General features: G+C 41.3%; 1 protein-coding gene across 1 annotated transcript; it reads left to right on the top strand.

The window, feature by feature from the left end:
- The first annotated feature begins 423 nt into the window (after nucleotides 1–423).
- nup133 (nucleoporin 133) lies at nucleotides 424–21,395 on the top strand. The gene is made up of 25 exons (XM_042485757.2): nucleotides 424–682; nucleotides 1,913–2,028; nucleotides 2,936–3,039; nucleotides 4,290–4,523; nucleotides 4,691–4,861; nucleotides 6,843–6,998; nucleotides 7,338–7,408; nucleotides 7,572–7,719; nucleotides 8,356–8,506; nucleotides 8,776–8,930; nucleotides 9,842–9,933; nucleotides 10,316–10,479; nucleotides 11,246–11,340; nucleotides 12,384–12,608; nucleotides 12,691–12,813; nucleotides 12,933–13,032; nucleotides 13,490–13,753; nucleotides 14,134–14,267; nucleotides 15,665–15,823; nucleotides 18,752–18,887; nucleotides 19,425–19,543; nucleotides 20,049–20,129; nucleotides 20,368–20,432; nucleotides 20,652–20,740; nucleotides 21,164–21,395. The coding sequence occupies exons 1-25, from the start codon at nucleotides 555–557 to the stop codon at nucleotides 21,298–21,300; spliced, it is 3,417 nt and encodes a 1,138-aa protein (XP_042341691.1). The 5' UTR covers nucleotides 424–554; the 3' UTR covers nucleotides 21,301–21,395.
- Nucleotides 21,396–22,100: the final 705 nt, after the last annotated feature.

Here is a 22,100-nt window from a genome sequence, read left to right as displayed (position 1 = left end):
AATATATGTTTTTTATTCTTTTTTAAAGATTTATTATTGTCGTGTTGTTGTAATGTGTTTGTCATGCAGCGCTTTATGTAAAGTTGTTTGTGTTTAAGTAAGTATTAAGTCCTTTGACGCCTCAGCAAATTGGTTTAATTTCTTTCAGAAACTGCAGGAAACAACAAGAAATTGCTCACATGTTGCAAGAATTTTTTTTATTTAGAATTAAATTTAATTTAAACTTTAAACTTTAGTCCATTTTTTGGGTCATTTCCTCATTTTTTTCTTTTTCTCATTTCTTCTAGTTACTATTTTATTCCTCCCATGTGTTGAAAAGAAATAAAGCCAATTTGCTCAAATTTAAAATAAAATTAAAAAAATATATATTATTTGAAAAAAAGTTTTGTGGGCGGGACTTCCCGTTTACCCGGTTATGACGCACATTTCACGCGACTGCACCGCGCTGTTTGCAGCGGGTTTCACGGTGACGGTTAGCGGCGCCGGTTTTGTTTTCTCCGTTAAATTTCGACGTATTCCCCGACGGTTGAGCGGCACCGGGGACCTCAGCAGGCATGTTCACCCCCCGCGCCGCCCCGAGCTCCGGCCGCCGGCAGCAGGGCAGAAGCACCGGGCGGAAGAGCGTGTCCGGAGCGGCCGGCAGCCTGCTGTTCTCCCCGCGGAGGACGCCTCTGTCGGCCCGGTGAGTCGAGCACCGACCGGTAACGATTTAACGGTCGTTCCTGTGTTTAATACACTCTACTGCCGGTGTATTAGGTTCATCTGGATTAAACTAACATAGATTAATACTAAAATACTGCAACAAATTCTCCCTTCATGACGGTAAAAACCTTTTTTTAGTTTGTAGTTTGCTGCACTTCACTTAAATTAAGGGACTGTTCTGTATTTATCAGAGTAAGGGGTCACGGTGCGACTTAAAAAAGAAATTAAGTATCATGTCTTTTCCTCTGTAAAAGTGTTTTTCCTTTAGCCTCCCTGAGTAACTGTGGGAAATACACGCCCCTGCCTTCACCATAATTAGTTATTAGATTTTAAAAACTTAAAAATCCAAGCTAAAAAAATTACAAAAAAAAAATAGAAAGAAATTATTAAAAAGTCATAAGAAAATTACTTGAAAATAAGTCCAAGAAACCACGAAAACAAACCAGAAATGACTTCCAAAAGTACCGGGAAAAAATGTGTGTGTTATAATTTCAATACATAATTTATAAATAGACTTGAAAAACTATTTTTTGGGTCATTTGATTTAACTTTTTTAAACAAATTTCCTGTAGTTTGGAGGACATTTTTTGCCAATTTGGCTTACCTGTTTCCAGCGTTTCTGAAAGAAATCAAACCTATTTGCTCGAAACAGCTTGTGAAAGTCGTCTGAATGCTGCACGAGAAAGAAAAGAAAAGGATAAAAAAGTGAAATTGAAATCCGGGAGTTTAAAAAAAAGCCTTAGTTTTTCCCTCTCGTTGTGCATGCTGGTTAGTTCATGCAAACCGTTTATTTTGACACATTTTACATGAGACACGTAGAATAAAGCTCAGATTAGCTGATGTCTTTTTCAGAAATCCATCAATCAATGGAGAAAATATTCATCATCAACAGTAAAACCCTGCTTTTACATTAACACATTAATTTAATGACGTAATACATTATAGTATAACATTAATTTTAACTTTTGATAGTTGTAGTACATGTGCAGGACTTTAACATATAATGGAGTATTTTATTAGTGTGGTATTTATACTTTTACTTCATAGTTTGTGTTGTTCCTGAGTTTTAAAATGCTTCCGTTTCTGTTATTTTTGTTTACCTCATTTACACTGTTTAGGGCAGACTGAATATTTAACATCATAATTCAGTGGCAGTTAATGTTCCTGAGGATTTGTTCACACTAACTCTAAAAATGTTTCCCTCCATCAGGTCGACACCCACCAGAGTGCAGAGTCACGCAGCCGCAGATTCGATCAACTACGACGTACAAACGTTCGGCTCGTCGCTGCCTGTCAAAGTGATGGAGGCCCTGACGATGGCGGACGGTAAAGAAAACCGTGTTTATTCTGCCTTTTTTCTCTGTCAGAGTTTGTTAACCGTCATGCAACTATTGGTGCATTTTTTTTTTTTTTTTTTTCATTTTTGGATCATTTTGGCTGTTAATGAATTCTGCGTACGTTTTGTCAAAGGTGTGTTTGTTTTGTTTTTCTCCTTTAAATTTCAGCTCAGATCATATGTCTATAATACACTGTATATATATAAAAAACTCATCTGAGACTGTAATAATCAACATAAAAATATATATATCATTAAGTAAATGGAAAAAAAAACTTTTTTTCTTTTATTTAAATAACAGTTGGACTGATCTTGGTGAAAAATAGTAAGCCAGTAAAACTAGAAAACAATATTCATATATGGTATTTCTATTGCACTTGTTAACACAAAACATTATTTGTTCCAAACATGGTAACCAGGAATTTAAAAAAACAAAACAAAAAAAACCTGACACAGCACGAACAATATTAGTGCATAAAAATCAATATTGCTACTAATCATTGGCATGTGATAATCATCAACAACAACAAAATATCTCTGAGTGTTTGATGTTTGTGTGTTTTTGTTTGTTTGTTTGTTTTTTCATTAAAAAAAACCCCAAACAGTGACAAACATTATGTAAAAAATAAAACCAATAAACTGGTATTTAAATGGATAAACTCCTGAAAATGAATAAATATTTGGTGGTTATTATCCGGACTGATGTTGGTTGAAAGATGTAATGCAGTAAAAGTAGAAAATAATATTTATATATAGTATTTTATTTCACTTTTTGACAGGGTGCATTTCTGGCACCAAATGTATAATTAGTCAGAAAATTGAAGCGGTGTCGGAGGGTTAGAGGTGTTGTTTCTGTGCCGTCACTGAACACGTCCGTGTGTGTTTTGGTTCCTCCAGCTGATGACCAGATCTCGGTGAAGGTGAACGAGAGCGGCTGGGCCTGGATGGTTTGTGGAGAGAGACTCATCATCTGGAAGATCTGCCAGACTGCTGTGGCCAAGGTACAGCTGAAGATCCGCAAACTGAGAGTTCAAACGTTACAAAGCAGAAACCAACGTTACAGGCCAGAGATTTAATGTAATGAGAAGTCTGAGCGAGGAGTCCTCCGACTTTAGTCTTAAACTGTTTTTCTCGTATGCCTCCACGGTGAATGAAGGATTCAGATATGGAGGAAATCCTTGATGGACTTTCAGTCAAAGGCGACGTTTAACAACACAAAACTAAACCAGAACATCCGTTTATAACTGGTGCCGTTTGAGTCTCGTTTATCCTTCGTATGCTCAGCACTGACGGGGGATAAAGGTGAAAGTGTCTCCACGGTGAGCAAAGAATCCAAAAACAGGGAAAATCTTGGTGAATTTAGTGTCTAAAATCCACTGTGGAAACTAAACTGTTACATTCAGACTGTTAAGTCAGGAAATGCTCCACTGAAACCCATTTAAACTGACGTTTTTAATCCCACAGCCATCAAAGCAGAAAAACAGGCACGTTGGAAATAATTCATTTCTTTTTTTTTCATTTTAAAAAATTGTGGCATCGTTATAAAAAAACAAACAAATTGACATTTAAAGGCTTAAAATTCTAAAAAAAAAAGATGAATATTTGATATTTAGGATTAGGACTGATAAAAATAAACCCAGTTAAGATAGAAAATAATATTAATGTAAAATATTTTTAAAGCTTGATTTTGAAAAGCCCATTTTGTGTGCAGAGGATTTTGGAATAATTTACAGAAGGACTTCAAATTGTCTGAGCTGACAAATTTTGGGGAATTTAAGTTAATTTTAAAGTATCGAGAAAATAGCACTTGGTCAGTGTGATTGGAATTTAAATTTCACTGAAATCCTTCTAGAAAATTGTACGTTTGTGTACCTAAAGGTTTTTTTTGTTGCATTTTAATGAGTTATGCTAACTTGTGGTGTGTGACAGTTATATTTGTCTGCTCGTGTTAAATGTTTTAATGATGTTTATGCAGATTTTAAATCTCAGTGAGATTTTTTACCTGGTTTAATAAAGGATGTTTTTAATATCTGGAGCAACATAAAAGGCCCAAACTGTTTTTGATGTTTGAAAATGCCTCATCAGAGCTCGTCTTCACAGTCATCGTCTTAAATATATTACATAAACAGTTGTGATTGGTCTGTGTGATCTCAAACGCAGAGCGGGACCACACTTTCCTCCCAGAGAGAAAAACAGGAACAAAAAACCCCTCACTGATTCAGGTCCACCACCTCTGTGTGTTTTCCTGCAGCTGTCGGTGTGTAAAGAGCTGCAGCTGCCCAGCAGCGAGTACAACTACACGGCCGACCTCGTGGCCGTGTCGTCCGCCGCCCCTCTGGAGACGGCCAGCGTTCAGTCCATCTCCGTCCTGGCGGTGTCTGTGGAGGGGACGGCTCGTTTCTGGCCCAGCATGGCCCAGGAGGGGAACTACACGGAGACGGACGTGGACCTGGGAGACCTCTGCAACTTTGTTGTTGCTGTCTGTGTAAGTAAATCTTCAATACATCAGAGTTATTTTGGAGCTCGTGCAGCTGAAGCTTCTCACCTGACTGACGCAGCAGCTGAAAGAGGTTTTTATCAGAAATGCGTCTCTGGAAGCTCAGAAAACACAGCAGTGCAGTTTTGATTTCTGACGTTTGTCTCCTCTGTCAGGGTGCGAGCTTCGTCTTGTCCTCGGAGAAGAATCATCTGTTGAGAGCGAGCGCAGATTCTTCGGGGAAGCTGCAGTACCGAGCGCTGCAGCTGGGTCAGGGCGTGCTCTCCGGCATCGGACGCCGCGTCTCCAGCCTGTTCGGCATCCTCTCCCCGCCAGCCAACGACACAGTGAGTCACGATAACTGATTGTGTCGAAAAGACAGAAGCTGTGGAGTTCAGTGGGTGTTAATGTGGTGAAGGGCTGCTGGTCCGAATATTAAACGGCTCTGAAAGGCCGTCCACACCAAGAAAGATCATGATTACTATAACTAACTGAAACTATAAAAGATCATTACAATTCAAGTGGACGGCGGCTTCCTCACTATAACGGCAACGAAAGTGGCAAACAATATTGTTTGGATCACCCCAGGGCGATTTCATCAACGAGCGAAATACTAACAGCCAATCAGAGTCTGTCTTATTCCAGCTTAGATCCTAACATGTGATCTGGATCGGTTTTACTGTTTGGTTTTCGTCTCCATGACTGCAGCCGGTTCTGTTCAGTAGGTCGAGGTGTTTGCTGCTCTCTGGAGGAGAAGATGAGAGAAAACAGTCCAGAGTGTTGATTTTAAAAAACATCACCTTTAATATGATGATTTATAGGAAACATGATGAAATTTTGACTTCAGATTTGAATCCTCTGAATTTAAAGTGGTCAGTTTGGGTGTCATCAGCACGTTTCAGGGACATTTTTAAACAAAGTTATGTGCTTTCAATATCGGCTTGTTAACTGCAGCTCATTTTATTTAGGAACAACCTTTGATACGGTACAATCACTCATTTACGGCTGTTAACGGCTGTATGGGCTGTTATTGGGCTGCAGATGACACTGAAAAGTGATTTTATCACTGAGACACGCAGCCAAACGCTCTCTGGCACTGACCGAGTCTCTGAAGTTGGTTTTGTCTTTTACTGACGTCCTCTTTTGCCATCGACACAAACTGATGTTGACTCAGACGAAGGATGAATAAATCTTTGTGAGTCTTTGTAATATAATGTTTAATTCCTGTTGTCTTTAAAGAATTTGCCGATCCCATCTCCTTCTAGTTTTCTGTTTGTTTCTCTTCAACCTCCCTGCAACGTCCAGCAGCATCAATATCCATTTTTGTGGAGTGCGTAGTGTGCGCTCTGTGCTGCTGTTTACTCAAAGCTATATGTATAGTAATAGTTATAGTGCTTAGTGTGGACGGCCCTGAAACCTGAGAACCTGAATCCATATTATCATGTGTGAACAAGATCTGAAGTTCAGGTGACTGTATGGATTTTTTTTCTTTTGCCATTAAACACAAAATATATATACAGAATACTTTTTTGTGACTTAAAGTTTATTAAATTTCAATTTTCAAAGTCCCAAATAACACAGTCCCAAAAAACACACCAGACAGGAGAGAGAGAAAAATGTTGATATAAATCAAATCAATTCAAACAAATAAGGACGGAGCACAAGTGAAGGATAAACTGAGGTGAATCAGGACTGAAATATTGGTATGATATCAAAAAAAAAAGAAAAAAACTGCCAGATTTCAGATGCACCCCTGCAGAGTGACCACACGTAGTCCCCAGTAACAGAGCTCAAATATTATCCACGTGATGGTGTCTGTATTAATGTTTCCTTCCTTCACGCCATCGCCACATTCACCCTGTAAATATGGCAGACCGAAAAAAAGCTCACAGTGTGTTTACAAATGCAGACGTGTTCACTGGTTCTCCTGCAGAAACTTTCCCATCCATCATGGTGTTTCTCGTTCATTAGACTTTAGGATGTTGAAGCTGCCACTTTGTCCACTTCTGAGACCCATTCCTGAAATAATGGACCTTCTGTCGCTTTCTCATAATTCATAATCTTAATTCTCATCTGAATCCAGTTTCATAAGGAAACTTGTAATCTACCCCTGTAATCCCCGTGATTTTCTCATGGACTCTGGTCCAGTCCGTGACCCCAGTGCATAAAGTGAATATACATACAGTGTATTTTAACGTGTTCTCTCTATAGTGAGTACTTTGAACTGTAGCTCCAGTTGAAGTATTTTCAGGACGTTGCCGCTGGTTGACGTGTGTTCAGATGGTGAACGGCTCCAGTCTGAGCCTGTTTTCTGTTTTTCGGCTGCAGCTCCACAGCGTGCTGTGGGTGGGCGGAGCCAGCTGCCTGTACACGCTGACCAGCTCCGGTCTGAGTAAATGGGAGGTGGACGACAGCTGGGAGCACCAGATCCTCAGCTGGGACGCCCAGAGAGCGCTGACCGAGAGCATCGCTGACGCCATCTGGGTCAGTACGAGAATACGATCATAGAAACGTGTGTATTAGTCTGTGGTTAGGAAGTATTCTTTTACTTCAGTGGGAGTACAAATACCACACTGTAGAAAATACTCTGTTAAAAATGAAAGTTCTGCATTAAAATTAAAATGTACACAGGTATCATCGGGAAAACCTACTGAAAGAGTTTAAAGTACTCAGTGCAGAAAAATGTTCCCTGTGAGTTTATATGAAGAGCTGATGATTATTGTCATGCTGGATTATTAATCTGCTGGATGTTTAATCTCCATTTAAGCCTGAACACCGCTGATATCTGTCATATCTGTCACAAATACAACATTTTTACATCAGGGATCAGAGAGTAACTACGAGGAGCTGAAGGAGGGAGCGAACGTGACGTACCTGGATATGAAGCTCAGCCAGTGAGTGTGTTCACCTGTGTGTGTGTGTGTGTGTGTGTGTGTGTGTGTGTGTGTGTGTGTGTGTGTGTGTGTGTGTGTGTGTGTGTGTGTGTGTTTGTATCTAAATGAATAAATCCTTTTTGCAAAGAGAAGTTAAAACACTTTGCATTTTCTGTATTTTCAGAGCCGGTTTGGTGGTTTTGGCTGCAGCCTGGCACCCGTCAGACACTCCCTGCCTGGCGTACTTCTGCCTGGTCACCCTGCAGGACACCGGAGCCGCCATCTCCGACCAGTTCACCGTGGAAGTCACCAAGTACAACCCTCCATTCCAGGTCAGTCCCGATCCTGATCGTGATCCTGATCCTGATCCGGATCCTGATCCTGATCCTGATCCTGGAGGGGTGGATTCAGATTCTGATTCTGTTTTTTAACTTCTTCTTAACTTCTGTCCGTGCTGACAGTCTTTTAGGTTTTTAGACTTCTGCCTTAAATACAGTGAAGGTGAATGAAGGTTCTTTAATTTGAAAAAAGAAAACATTTGAAAATGTCAAAGCACCGAGTCTTTCCAACAAAAAGAAAGATCAGCAACTCCTAACACGTTCCAGTTCTGCGGCAGCTTCTGAAGTTTCTGTTGTCACTAAGTAGATTAATAGATTTATATTTTAGATGGAAACTGGAGATAATGACATCACTGAGAAGGTTTGAGCCAAACTTTATCAAATATGTGTACAAGTTGTGTAGGTTTTTTTAAAAATAAATTACCCTTTTGTTACGGACGCCGGTGGCGTTTTGGTTGTTTTGTGCATGGCGGTTGTGGCAGTCTCATTTTTCAGGCAGCGTGGCTGATGATGTCATAAGTTCATAAAAGAAACTGTTTGGTTTATTAGCACATTTAAGGCTTTATGCCATCCAGGCAGCCGCTGGATCTCAGACGACGCTCAGTTTTTCTTAATGTCGTGTTTCCTCAGAGCGAGGAGGCTCTGCAGGCCACGCGGCTGGTGTTACCGCGCTCCCCCGGCTCCACTGCCTACCTGTATAACGAGGAGCTGGTGTTTGCGTGCTCCACGGGGACCAGCAGGGGAGGACTACCTGACGAGAAAATCTGCTTTAACTCACCTGGTGAGCGTTTATTAGTTGTTTTTCTCTGTTTTCTCAGATGTAGCTCCAATTTCAAAAGTATTTATGTCTTTCTACTGCACAGACAGTATATTTATATATGTTTCCAATAAAAACAATATTCTACTTTACTTTATTTCTGTTGGGGTTTAAAGTTTTAAGAAAATTGGAAAGAAAACTGTGAAATGGCGCCATGATAGATAACAACCACCCACACTGTGAACTCACAGAAACCGTCTGAAAGTCTGACGATGACGTTTCCCTCCGTACAGGTGATGGCGTACGTGGAGGAGGCTGCTGCGCCAACCTGCCCGTGTTTTTCTCCCAGAACAGCGGCCTGGTGGCGGTGGTGGCCCGGGAGAGCGCCTCCATCCTGCCGGAGACCATGGAGGACTCGCTGTGCTCCTCGCTGGCTGCAGCTCCGGAGGTAAGACTCAAACCGGCCGCAGCGACACGAGAAACTGAAGACCAGAGAGACTCAACTGGCTCTGCACAGGGGCCACTTTTTCAAAATGTCAGGGGCCCAGGGGCCCAGGGGCCCGTCGCAGCAGCCTCATACGCGTTTCCAGGATCTCACAACATTTCCGGGCTTTAGGGACGTTGCTAGGATTTTAGCATGTTTCTAGGACTTTAGGACATGTCCGAGATTTTGGGACGTTTCTGGCATTTTAGGACACCTTTTGGATTTTAGCACGTTTCTACAATTTTAGGACATCTCTTGGATTTTTTGTTTATAGAATTTTAGGAAATGTTTGAGATTTTAGGACATTTCTAGGATTTTGGGATGATTCTAGGAACAAGGACATTTTGAGGATTTCTGAATGTTTCTAGCATTTTAGGACGTTTTTAGGATTTTAGCACATTTCTCGGATTTTGGGACATTTCTAGGATTTTTGGACGTTTCCAGGTTTTCACGATTTTTTTGTTAGACTGGCACTTTTTTGATAAACAAGCTCTATTTCGATGCTGTTTTAACACTCTGACACCTTATGGATACTAAAAATACAAAAACAATTCCCACTTTGAATCACTTGGCTTTTTTTTGTGAATGAGAAAATGGTTGGGGGGCCACCCGGCACCTTATGGGGGGCCAAATGTGGCCCTCCGGCTATAAGTTGAGCTGTAGCAAGAGCGGGGAAAAAAAGCAAGAGGAATATTGATTTGTGTAGCATCTGCTGGCTGCTGATAATAACTTTTACTGGACTCTAATCAGATTTTTACATCTTGTAACTGTTCGCACACAGTGGAAATCCAGTAAGGAAACTTCAGAGAAGTAAAAAAAAATGCTGCTGAACCATGTGTGAAAATTCAAGTCTAATTTTAATTCTGTGTTTTAAGGTTTCAGCCATGGAGACTCCCACCAGAACAGAGCCTGTAGCTCAGGAGGACAAAACCAAACTGCTGAAGGCGGCTTTCCTGCAGTTCTGTCGGTACGTCCCAAAAAAACAACAACAACTCAAAACACACACAAAAAAGGAAAAGTCAGAATCTTTTACATCATGGAGTACCTGCTGTGTTTGCAGTGTTTTTAATGTCAAAGGTTATGAATTTGGGTTCAATCGGGTTATCAAATTATCAACAAATCATTTCATTTTTGAAGTGAGAACATCAACCATGCTGGTCAGAGCGTTTTTCCTGCTTCCCGTTTTATGGAGTCATCTCGCTGATCGCATCACTGTGCACTTCAAAAATCTCGTTATTGAACAGAAAATGATATCAATAGATTTACACTTCATCTGCATCGTTTTAAGATTTTGCATCAGAAAATAAGATGTTTTAGTCCTCGTGAAAAAATAATCGTCTTTCTTTCAGAAACGATCTGGTTGGCGCTCAGACGGTCACGGACGAGCTCTTCCCCGCCGACAGTGACGGCGAGGAGGGAGCCGAGCTCGACGGCATGGTGACTCAAATCAACCTGGACCTGGTGGACGATTACCCGGCGTCCGACCCCCGCTGGGCCGAGTCTGTCCCTGACGGTGAGGAGGGACAGAGGGCACATGAAATTTAAATCAAAAGCTGCCTGCCGTGTCATTTCTTTACACTGTCAAACTATGAGACGCACAGTAAATGAATGCATTAATACTTTATTTTGGTTACATACACCATACAGTTTGTTTCACACTTTTTAATAATTTTTTTACATTCGGTAACCGTTAAAGGAATAGGCTGAAGCCCAAGGCTTATTTTGTATTATTATAAACAAGCTCAACAACAAAATCTTTATTTACTATATTAGATTTTGAGGAATTGCTGATGATTTTTTCAAGGAAAAATATAAAATATAGAGATAGAGATATTCTAAAAAATACCTTGTGTTCTGTTGTGTTATATTTACAGTAATTAAGCCACATATATTCATTCATATTCACTAAATTTGAAGATATTTTTGTGCATATGATACATTGAGAACCCCTAGAAATAACCACTAAATTCAACCTTTCAGTCCGCAGCGCTGTCAGGTCCCGCGGTGCAGGCTGGTCAGCAGGTCAATGATGAGAAACAGCAGGGGCGCCGAGTTTATCATTATTTCTCTTTATTTGTTAATTTCCAGGCAGAACATGAAGAAAGGCGCTAACGGGCGCAGAGAATTATTATCAGGGTTTTTGGTGGTTTTTGGCGCTACCAGCTTTGCACCTCCTATATCTCCTCTGCCAAGAGCCGCTCTGGACAGCATATTTCCTCCTTGTTCACTGATGATCTAAATAATATTTCATCTAAACGTTTCTGTTTCTGTTCCTCCAGAGAGCGCCGGCTTTCCCCTCACCTCCCTCATCATCCTCCACCAGCTGGAGGACAAGATGAAGGCGCACGGCTGCTTCATGGACTTCCTGCTGCAGGTACACACACACACACACACACACACACACACACACACACACACACACACACTTATTTTCCTTTTTTTAAAAATTGCATTAATAACTTCAGCACTCTGGGTTTCATTAGATTGTATCGTGTAATTACATATTGCATTGTAATGTATCACAATTATTATTTATAAAACAGAGCTGACCAAAGTACTGTACATCTATAAATACATTTTTAAAAAATAGTGATAAAAATAATAAATATAAAATAGCACAGATGACATAAAAGAAAACAAGAAAACCAGCTATTTAAGAAGGCAATAAAACCACAACGTTAAAAGTACAGAAACCGTAAACTCGCATACGTAATCTGAGAATGACCAAGTTTTTAAAACGAGATTTAAAAACAGGCAACGTGGGGAATAAAGTGGGCGCTGAGCGTATAATAGAAAATTAAATGAATAAAAGAGATCCTAGGCAAAGGCTGGCAGACAGAGTCAAAAGCTGCACACAGCAGCACATCAGAAGTGAATGTTTTTCTCAAATTAAAAGTAAGTTATAAAGTTCAGAGTCAGCGAGTGCAGAGCTGAGCAGTCGTGACGGAGCTGCAGCTCCTCACATCATCAGGCAGACTGTTCACTGATTTGTAGCTTTTACAGGAAAAGCTGTTTGCCCAAAAGCAACAAAACGTTGTTATAGTCTCGTACAGATGATAATCGAGAGCATCTAATCGAACTTCCTGAGAGAGTAAACGCAAAGTTACATCGTGAAGGAGCAGCAAAACTGTGCAGAATTTTTATAAACCAGCCATAAATTTAAAAATGTAAAATTCTTAAAGCTCAGTAAACTGTATTTCTCCAGTATCCTGCAGTGATGATCCTGCAGTGATGATGCTGCAGAGGCTTTTGTCCAAAGTTTTTAAGGTTTGTTTATACAAGGACTCAAGGTTTCTCAAGGCTTTAATGTCAGCCTGCCGTCAGCACGTCCTGCAGTGCGAAATGTGATAGAGGATGCAAAACAGAAAAGTAGATTCAGTATGATATTAAATGTTTGCCTCCGTGCTCCTCTGTCAGGTGGGTCTGCTGGACCGGCTCAGCCAGGTGACGGTGCGTTCGTCTCCCATGGCGACACGCCTGCTGCTGTGCGAACACGCCGAGAAGCTTCAGGCAGCGATGGCGCTGAAGAACCACCACGCCAAACACGGCGAGCTGGTGAACCGAGCCATCGGCATCGCGCTGCAGAGGAACGGCACCACCGTGCCGCCCAGCCTCACCGCCGCCGACGTCTTCTTCAGAGAGGTTTGAGTCTGATGCTTTTCTGCTGCGAGCAAAAAGACGATGTGTGCGGAGGAGCTGGATTAATGGATGGATGCTCTCACAGGTGTCTCAGATCTCCTCGGTGTTTGACTGTCTGCTGGACGAGGAGGAGCGGAGTCTGAAGGACAACCCCGTCGACTCGGTGCAGTGGGCCGAAGTCATTCTCACCGTCAACAACATCATCAAGGTAAACGCATTCATCGCCAGAGAAGGACGACAGCAGCTCTAAGAAGAAACGCCTCTGTCATACGATGCTCTGGTACTTCTGTGAAGTAAATGTACCCGCTGTACTCTGTGTGTGTGCAGGACATGCTTCAGGCTGCGGGTCAGTACAGAGAGACGAAGGCCTTCATGTACAGAGCTGCTGAAAACGCTGCTGCAGAGCCCGAGTACATCCCGTGGACAGGTAGACCACATCAGCCGGACTTAACATCGGACTTTACTTTAATTCAACGCTTAGCAACTGTTTGACACATTTTACACACTTTTCATACTTATTGATTTGATAATTGTGTGTGTGTTGATGCATGTGTCCTAAATGTAGTCCAGATTGTGTATTTGAGTGTAATCAGTGAATTTGCAGCTCAGCTCCTACAATAAGTCTAAAATACACTGTGGAAACTAAATAGTTACATTCAGACTGTTAAGGTCAAGTGCATTTTGTTCGCAGTCCAATACGAGTGTGCATAATATCAAAGATGGTGTAAAAATCAGGATGGTGCAGTCCATGTAAGCGTTGTGACTAAAATAAGCTCTTAAATATTGGTGTTTTTTTATTATTTTTTTAAATTCCCAGTTGTTTTCGTCGTATTTTTACCAAACCTGTGGAACCGTCATTTTTTTCCTGATCTTTTCTCCTTCAGCGTCCGGCGGCGTTGGCGGCGTTCGCTCCGTCATCTCTCGCCAGCATGAGATCATCCTGCGCTCTGTGTACCCGCACGCCGACTCTGAGCTGCGCAGCGCCCTCTGCGAGCAGCTGGTGGCGCTGTTGGACATCTACCTGGGCGGCTACGTGGCCCAGCTGAACTCCCTGCAGCAGCAGAGGCCCCCGGGGGCCAACCAGGAGCGCTACAACAGCCTGGAGATGGAGTACAGCCAGCGCCGCTCGGAGCTGCTGGCCCCGCTGTGTAAGTGCATGCATTTTTTTGCTTTTAGGAAACGCGTATAAACGAGAAACGATCCTCCTCAGGAGCTGTGGGAAGTTTTCAGAAATAAAAACAAAGTTTAAGTTACTAGAAAATAAATTATTCAGTTGAGGGACTGTGCGTGCAGTTTTGTTTTTTGGACATGCTCTACTGATAATAAAGGAACAATCTCCCCGAAACAAACTGACACTGAGACAAAGTCAGAAGCTCTTTTTTGGTTAATAGTTTAAATTTAAAAAGCAGTCATGATGAAAACTGTGTCCACAGCCGTCTCAGTGTCAGAGCCAGGTTTTACACGCAGTGAGTGTATTTCGGGTGTTCTGAGTTGCTGTTGTCACCGTGACGTCGTTGTTGTGTTGCAGTGGAGCTGGGTCAGTACCAGTGGGTGGCGGCGCTGGCGGAGAAGTACTGCGACTTCGACATCCTGGTTCAGATGTGTGAGCAGACGGACAACCAGAGCCGCCTGCAGCACTACATGAGCAAGTTTGCAGATCAGGTACAGAAACATCCAGAGACACTAAAAGAGCTCATTTAGACAGAATTTATCAGCACGTTACAGCTGCTCTTTAATGCACCGGCCCCCGTTTCTTTTGTTCATTACACTTAATTAATTACACGCTTTCCTGCGGCTTTGAATCCCTGTCAGTAAAGGCTGTCATATGACAAGGTGAAGCAGTGAAAATATTCTAAATATAATGTACACTTTAACCTAAACTGTTTTTTTCAGGTGGCTTAGTAATGAAGGCAGAGTTTACTCAGAGCAGTTTGACTCGCGGCGGTTTTCTACCCCAAAGTTACCATAAATAAACAGCTGTGATTGTGATTGGGTCGATATCACAGACCGGATCAATAATATCGGTTTATAGCAGCGAGCTGAAAGCAGCAGCTCTCCGGCTGCTGAAGAGGAGTCACACAGACTTCATCAGTAAATGGATTCTCCCCCGCTGCTTGTACACTGGCACTATATTTTGGTACAGGACGTTGTGCAATACCTGATGTAGGGTTCTTGCTGTGAACTGACCTGTTCAGGGTTTGTGTGCAATAATCTTTTATAGCACTTCAGTGCAATTATATTAGGCAGAGCGTCTGTGAAACACCTGCGTTCAGGGCACTGTGCAGCTCTCTGTGGGTGAGTGGACTGGTAGAAATACTGTGTGTGAACTGTGGTTTTACTGTGTATGTCAGGTATGTCCAAACACTGGCCCCGGGGCTACTTGTGGCCCTCAAATTAATTTTTAAATGGCCCTTGGCTTGGCCTTTAAAATGAACGTTAAATGTGGCCTGCAACACAATATTGGTTAATCAAGCAGAGCAGTGTCAGAATTATCACACAGTTCATCAGGTATGAACTCAGGTGGAGCTGACGTGTTTTCACAAACAGACAATAAACAAACGGGACAGTTTCATTTCCTGTTGGGTCGCAGACATGGTCACAGCAAAGAGGCGTAAAGTTGACAGCGGGACCGCTGCAACGTGGAAATGTTTTTATTTTTTATTTTTACTGAACAATGAACCAGTTGCGTTTGTCTTATTTGTATGTGATATTTTTAAAAATAATACCTATGTGTTAAAAGTTCTTCACTTTCATTTAAAAAAACCTCAACAGCAGGAGACATTGAACTCTGTATTAATGTGATAATGCTGTCCAGGAAAATGAAGAATTTAAAATAATAATAATAATATCTATTTGATCTATTTCTGTTTACTAATTAATGTGACTTTCACTTCAGTCAGATCCTGATGGAGCCGTCAGAGCGGCTCCACTGAGCCGTAAACACACTGCGTCTTTAGGAGTACGCTCAGCGTGTGATCACACTTGCAGTTTTTCTTTCATTTCACACGCCAGACGCTCAGCCAGCTTCCTCTTTGTCCCGTTGTCACTTCCTGCCGCAGAACTTTGCCGACTTCCTGTTCCGCTGGTACATGGAGAAAGGGAAGAGAGGGAAGCTGCTGTCGCAGCCCGCCGCGCAGCACCAGCAGCTCGCCAGCTTCCTGCAGTCCCACCAGCACCTGAGCTGGCTGCACCACATCCACGTCCACGACTACCGCAGCGTACGACACACACACACACACACACACACACACACACACACACACACACACACAGCACATCATCTGTGAGTCTACAAAAAAACACTCTTCCTTCCTCTTTTACTCTTCCTCAGTGACAGATGGCTTCAGATGGCATCTTTACTTATACTCAGCTTCACTGCTTTGTTTTTTCTTTATTCTCTCCATCCCACGATCCTCTCTTCCTTCTTTCCTCCTTTTACCTTTTCTCCTCCTTCCTTCCTCCCTCCTTATCTCCTCTCTCCGTTTGCCTGTTTGTTTCCTTCTTTTCTTTTCCTCCTCAGCTCTCCCAGTGAAGAAAACACAAAGAAATAGTTTCCTCTTTTATTTTTATTCCTTCCTTCCTTTCCTCCGTTTCTTCCTTCTAGTCTTTGTTTCCTTCCTCTCTTCCCTCCATCCATCCTGACTCTCTTCTTTTCTTTCGTTTCTTTTTGTTTCTACCTTCCTGTCCTCTTCATGTCCTTCCTTCCCTTCTGTCTTTATTTACCTCTTCATTTTATTCTTATCCTCCCTTCTTTCATCCCTCCCTTTACTTTTTTCTTTCTTTCCTCTTTCATTTTTCTACCTTATATCTGTTTCTTCTCTTTTACTTTTGTTCACTCCATCCTACCTTTCTTAATGTCTTCCTCTCCTTTTGTTTTTCCTTCTTTCTTTTCCTCCTCACATCCTCTTTTCATCCTTCCCATTTAGCTTTTCCCTGTTGATCCTTTCTTTTGTTCTTATGTCCTTCATACTTTACCGTCTTTTTTGTCTTCTTTCTTTTCTTTCTTTCTTTCCTTTACTCTTTGCTTCTCCTTGTCTTTGTTTTTGCTTCTTTCCTTCCTTTTACTTCTGTTCCTTCCTTTCTTCTGTCTTTCCTCTTTTTTCAGCCTGTTTGCTCTCTTTGTTCTCATTTTTGTTTTCCTCATTTAATCCCTCCTTCTTTTCTTTTATTCCTTTTTCTCTCCTAACTTCTTCTTCACCTTTATCTTTTGTTTCTTCCTTCCTTTATTTTTCACTTCTTTCCCCCCTTTTTCTTCTGTTCCTTCCCTCCATCTTTCTTCAGTTTTTTATGTCTTTTCTACCTTTCCTCTCTTCCTTCCTTCCTTCCCTCTGCTACCACCGTGAAGGATAGATAATACGCACGCACACACACACACACACACACACACACACAAACACACACACGGCCTTACATATGACTTCCTTCCTTTAAAGTGAAAAACTGAAGAAACACACCCACACACACACACACACACACACACACACACACACACACACCCCGTTTCCTTCCTGTTTCATCAGCATTAAAAACAACCAGCAATAATACTGTCTCTGAACTAAACACACACACCAACACTCACACACACACATTGCGCAGTTTCCTTCCTGTTTGCAGTTAACAAGCGCACACATTTTACCACACAAACACACATATTTTCACACACACACACACACACACACACACAAGCAGAAGTGTTATCTTCCTGCTTTTAAACGCAGGCTGACTTTGGTTTTGACTTTGTTCTTTATTCGCCATTTTTACTTTTCGAAGAACTCAGTAATGAGTTTTTCACACTAAATGTGATTTCACGACGGCGCTGCATCAACGTTTTCAGAAACATTGGTCGCTGAGCAACAGAGGAAAGAGTCGAAAAAGCTGATATGTTTTAATGTAACCTTTAAACGTGATTAAAAGTCTTGTTTGTGAAATTTTAAAGACAAAGTTTAAGATGCCAAGTTTGACCACTGTGGATCTTTATTGTTTAATGAGCTTTTTTTGTTTCCAAGCTTTATTGTCTATAACAGTAATTTAATTGAAGAGTATTGTAACATATTTACCAAATTCATTTTTTTTTTGAGTCGACAAATTGTCTCTTTTACCCAGTAGTTGATCATTTCAATCCTTCGAAACCTTGAATAAAGTAACTTCATATATTTCAGAAAAACAGGATCAAGGCAACGAGCAACTTCAGGAGAACTGACCCAAAAACTCGCAAGAAATTACTAAAATAAAAAAAGCTAAAGAAAATAATGTAAATGAAAATTAGCACCAAAAAAATGGTGGAAGGAAAAAAACAAAACAAGGAAACTACTTGAAACATGTTTAAAATAACTAATTCTGCAACATATTTTTAAATATAAAGGCTAATTATAAAAGTAGTTTTCCGACATTTTTCCCTAGCTTTTTGTTTTTGTAAATAATCTTCCAAATCTACTGATATCTTGCAGGTTGCAGGACGTTACTTGCCAAGGTGCTCATTGCCTTTTTCACATGTTTTTGAAAGAAATCAGATAAATTAGCTCAGGATTTAAAAGTTTAAACACCTTTTAAAGGCGACTGAAGTAGCACGAAAACTGTCGATTGAGGTTTGAAAGGGTTAACTAATTTGTTGGTTACAGCTTTATAAATTGAAATACTCTGCTTTTCTTTGCCTATAATAACTAACTCGGGCAAAAGATACCAGTTTAGTTTTTTTGTTTCACATAATACAAAACAAAATGTGGATAAAATATATAATAAGTAAGTAGTAGTAATGTGAGGGTGTGATAGAAACCTATAAAAACCGCAACAAAAAATACAAGACATCAAAACACCGATACAGTTAGTTGTTAAGAAGTCAGATTTTTTAGAGTAAACGATTAAAAAATAAAAAGTGCAAATAATCATTTTTAAGGTGTTAACAGTTTGTTGTTCATCATTCTTGAACTACAGTTTGTGAACATTCGTCATTAATCAGTTTTTGTTTGAGACAAATCTGTAGTAAAAATCAAAAAAAGGAAATAAAAAAGCAAAAATCACAATTGCAACTCACATTTATTAATATTCCCGCACGATCCTTAAAATAAAACACAGCGTCGTCCGCAGGCTGCACAGATGTTTGATGCCGTCCTTCGCTGTGACTGACGAGCTGTCTCGTGTCCCTGCAGGCCAACAGGACGCTCTACAGCCAGGCCAACACCGAGACACGTTACTTTGTGAAGAAGAAGACGCTGCTGGCTCTCAGCAAGCTGACGGTGCTCGCGTCCGACCTGCCGGAGGACGAACTCAACAAACAAGTCGACGGTAAAAACACGAGCTCATCGTCGGCTGTTACTCACACACTAAACTTAAAACGTACACGGTACGTGCACTGATTGATGGTTTCACTTGTCGAGCCCCTTGAGGGTTTCCTGGGTTTCCCCTGCGTGTTTCCTTTTATTGAAATGTAAAACATATAACATTTTAATGTGCTAAATAAATCAAATCAATCACCAAACGTGCACGAGCAGTGGGTGAATGAGACAAAGAGCTTCGTCAGGCTCCGCTGATGGTAAATCTCAAAGCTCATGTGCAATTTCAGATTGATTGACCCAACGAGGAGAAAAACTTTCCTTCATTTCGTAGAGAAATACCGCTCTGGAGTTAAAGTCACACTGAATGAAGAAACAGGCTGCATCTGTTCACACTGAGGTTCAGAAAATCAGATCTGACTTAGGACCGCACAGCGTCCGAATCTGACTGAAAGATATCACACTCATGTGATTTGTGCTGTTCACGCTGTCGTTAAACAGTCGCACCTGGGAACGCAGTGTGAACGATGCCTTTTTTGTGTCCAATCAGACATCGTGGAGCAGGAGCGCTTCCTGCTGCATCAGGAGACGCTGCCCCGACAGCTGCTGGAGGAGAAGCAGCAGAACCCCGAAACCATGCCTCTGCTGAGCGCACACAACCTCATCCAGGTGAGAAAACACACACACACACACGCACACACACACACAAACACAAACACACACACACACACACACACACACACAAACACACACACACACACACACACACACACACACACACAGAGGTCTGTGGACTTTGACTTTGCTGCGTTTCATATTAAATATTTTGATTCTTTGAATGTTTTGGTGGTGAAATATTAAAGAAAGAACAACCTTCAGGGCTGAGTCTTTTGGAGCGACGCAGGTTCGATTCCAGGCTGCGACCCTTTGCTGCGTGTCATCCTCTCTCCCCCTTTCTTGTCGCTCTCTAATGATATAATAAAGGCAAAAAAAAACAAAAAAATGATCTTAAAAAAAGAGAAAAGAAAGAAGAACCTCAAAACCTGAATCTATTTGCATGTCATCTGCACATCTGTAACTGTAGCGCACACACACACACACGCGCGCACACACACACGCACGCACTTTAACGCTCGCTCTCACTCACGCGGCTCACGTTTCCTCCTCTCCTCAGTTGTACATCTGCGATGACAACAGACGAGCCAACGAGTACGACTTCAAAAAGGCTCTGGATCTGCTGGAGTACATCGACGAGGTAACGTCCTGAATGATTCGTCTGTCGGAGGTTTGGCTTGTTGGCGTTTCGCTGCAGTTAAAATTTGACTGATGTGTGGCGCCTCACGGCGGGAGGCCGCAGCGGTTCAGTTTCAGCCTCGGCCCTTTGCTGCGTGTCATCCCCTCTTTCATGCTTCAGCTCTCGTAACAAATGAAAGCAAAACGCCCAAAAACGCATCTTTAAATATACTCGGCTGATGTGGGTTTCTGTGTTGCAGGAGGAGGCGGAGGACATCGACTCGCTGAAGTGTGAGATTTTCGGCAAAGCGCTCAGGAGAGATGAGTAAGATCCACCTGTCACATTTGTTTTGTTTTTGCAGATTTACCTAAATTTAATTTAGACGGAAGATTTTTTAAAAAACTGTGTGTGAAATGATTAAAAGCACTTCAGAGCCTTTTTTAAAATGAAAACAAACATTCATGTGAGAACGGCAAAGGTTGAAAAGGGGAAAAGAAAAAAAACGGTTGTGGAAAAACTGATTTATTTGATGGTGCCTCCCAGCTGGTCCTCCGCTGACGGGAGCGACGACCCTCTGGAAGCCGCCAAGGACAGCATCTTCGTCAAGATCCTCCTCAAACTCATCCAGGAAGGTGAGACACATTCACGAAGCTGCATTTAGCAAATATAACCTGAAGGATTTAAAGGGATACTTCACCCAAAAATAAAAAAAAATGGTCCTTATGTTCTCACCCGCAAGCCAAAAAAAAGAGCAAGTTTTATAGTCAGCAAACTTGCTCTCGTCTCTTAGAATAATCTACTTTGTAAACTTAGCAGCTGTCATGTGATAAATTTACTAAACATGCAGAAAAAAAACGCCAAATTTAGTAAAAAATAAACAAGCAATAAGCTCAGCTGACAGATGAGTCAGTTTTGGTTTTTTTTTAAGTACATCATTAAATGTCTTTATGTGAAAATCTAATCAAACGTGTGTTTGTTGAAGCGTTTGCTTGTAAACAATCATTAAAAAATCCCTCAATATTTTCCCTAAATGACAAATGGCTCTTGTTCTGCAGGAGTTCCTCTGCAGACGTTCCTGCCGGACGTCAAAGACCTGCTGGAGCTCGACGATCTGAGCAGCCTGAAATCAAAACCTTATTTTGAATTCGTCCTCCGGGCAAATTACGAACATTACCTCCAAGCACAGATGTGACGACCGCCCGCACTTCTTTCCTTCACAGTACGATCACTTTTCAAGATTAGTTTGTATTCTGCTCTTTTCTACATAAATGTGTTGTTATTTCTGTACTCGCTCTGCAGTTTGTTTTTATTTATTTACATTTATTTTATTATTTTAGAGAGTACTGAGAGTTTTTTTCTCAAAGCTGCACAAAGATATCCTCGAAAAAAAACAACAGGATTTAAGCGTTCTGTTGTCATTTACTGACATCTAGTGATGTTTCTGAAACAGATTAAAATACTGAAAAGAGACTAAATTAATAAGTACAATAAATATTGTTAGTATAAATATTAAATAGTCTGCAGCTGTTCGTGGAAAATATGTCTGAGCCTTAATGTTCATGAAGCTGCAGTGCCTTTAAAAATATCTACCACGAAAACAAAGAGATGCGACTGAAAAAAATATCAGTAGTGCTGGAAAGTAACAAAATACTTTAACTTGGTTACTTTAGTACTATTTTGAGTCACTCGAGCGTTTCCATTTTCTGCTTCTTTATACTTTTCCACCACAAATATTTCACTTTTTACTTCAGCTGCTTTGCAGATTATTCAGATTATAAATACAAAAATCTCTGCAGGAAGTTTTTTTTGTTTTTCCTCTCTGGCTTCTCGCCGTCAGACCTCGAAAGTGACAGAAACTCGATCCCGCATTAGTCAGGACTTCCTGCTGTTTGGTGACGAGGGGCAGACGCTGGTTAAAAATAGATTTCTTTGCTGGCTGACCGGCGGCCGCTCTGACAGATCCTCCGTGATGAACCAGTTTCTCGGCTGCAG

This window comes from Plectropomus leopardus, chromosome 3, assembly GCF_026936395.1.
Source record: "Plectropomus leopardus strain MGB_pleo_1.0 chromosome 3, ASM2693639v1, whole genome shotgun sequence".
Classification (NCBI taxonomy): Eukaryota; Metazoa; Chordata; class Actinopteri; order Perciformes; family Serranidae; genus Plectropomus; species Plectropomus leopardus.
This window is presented reverse-complemented; position numbering and strand designations above follow the sequence as displayed.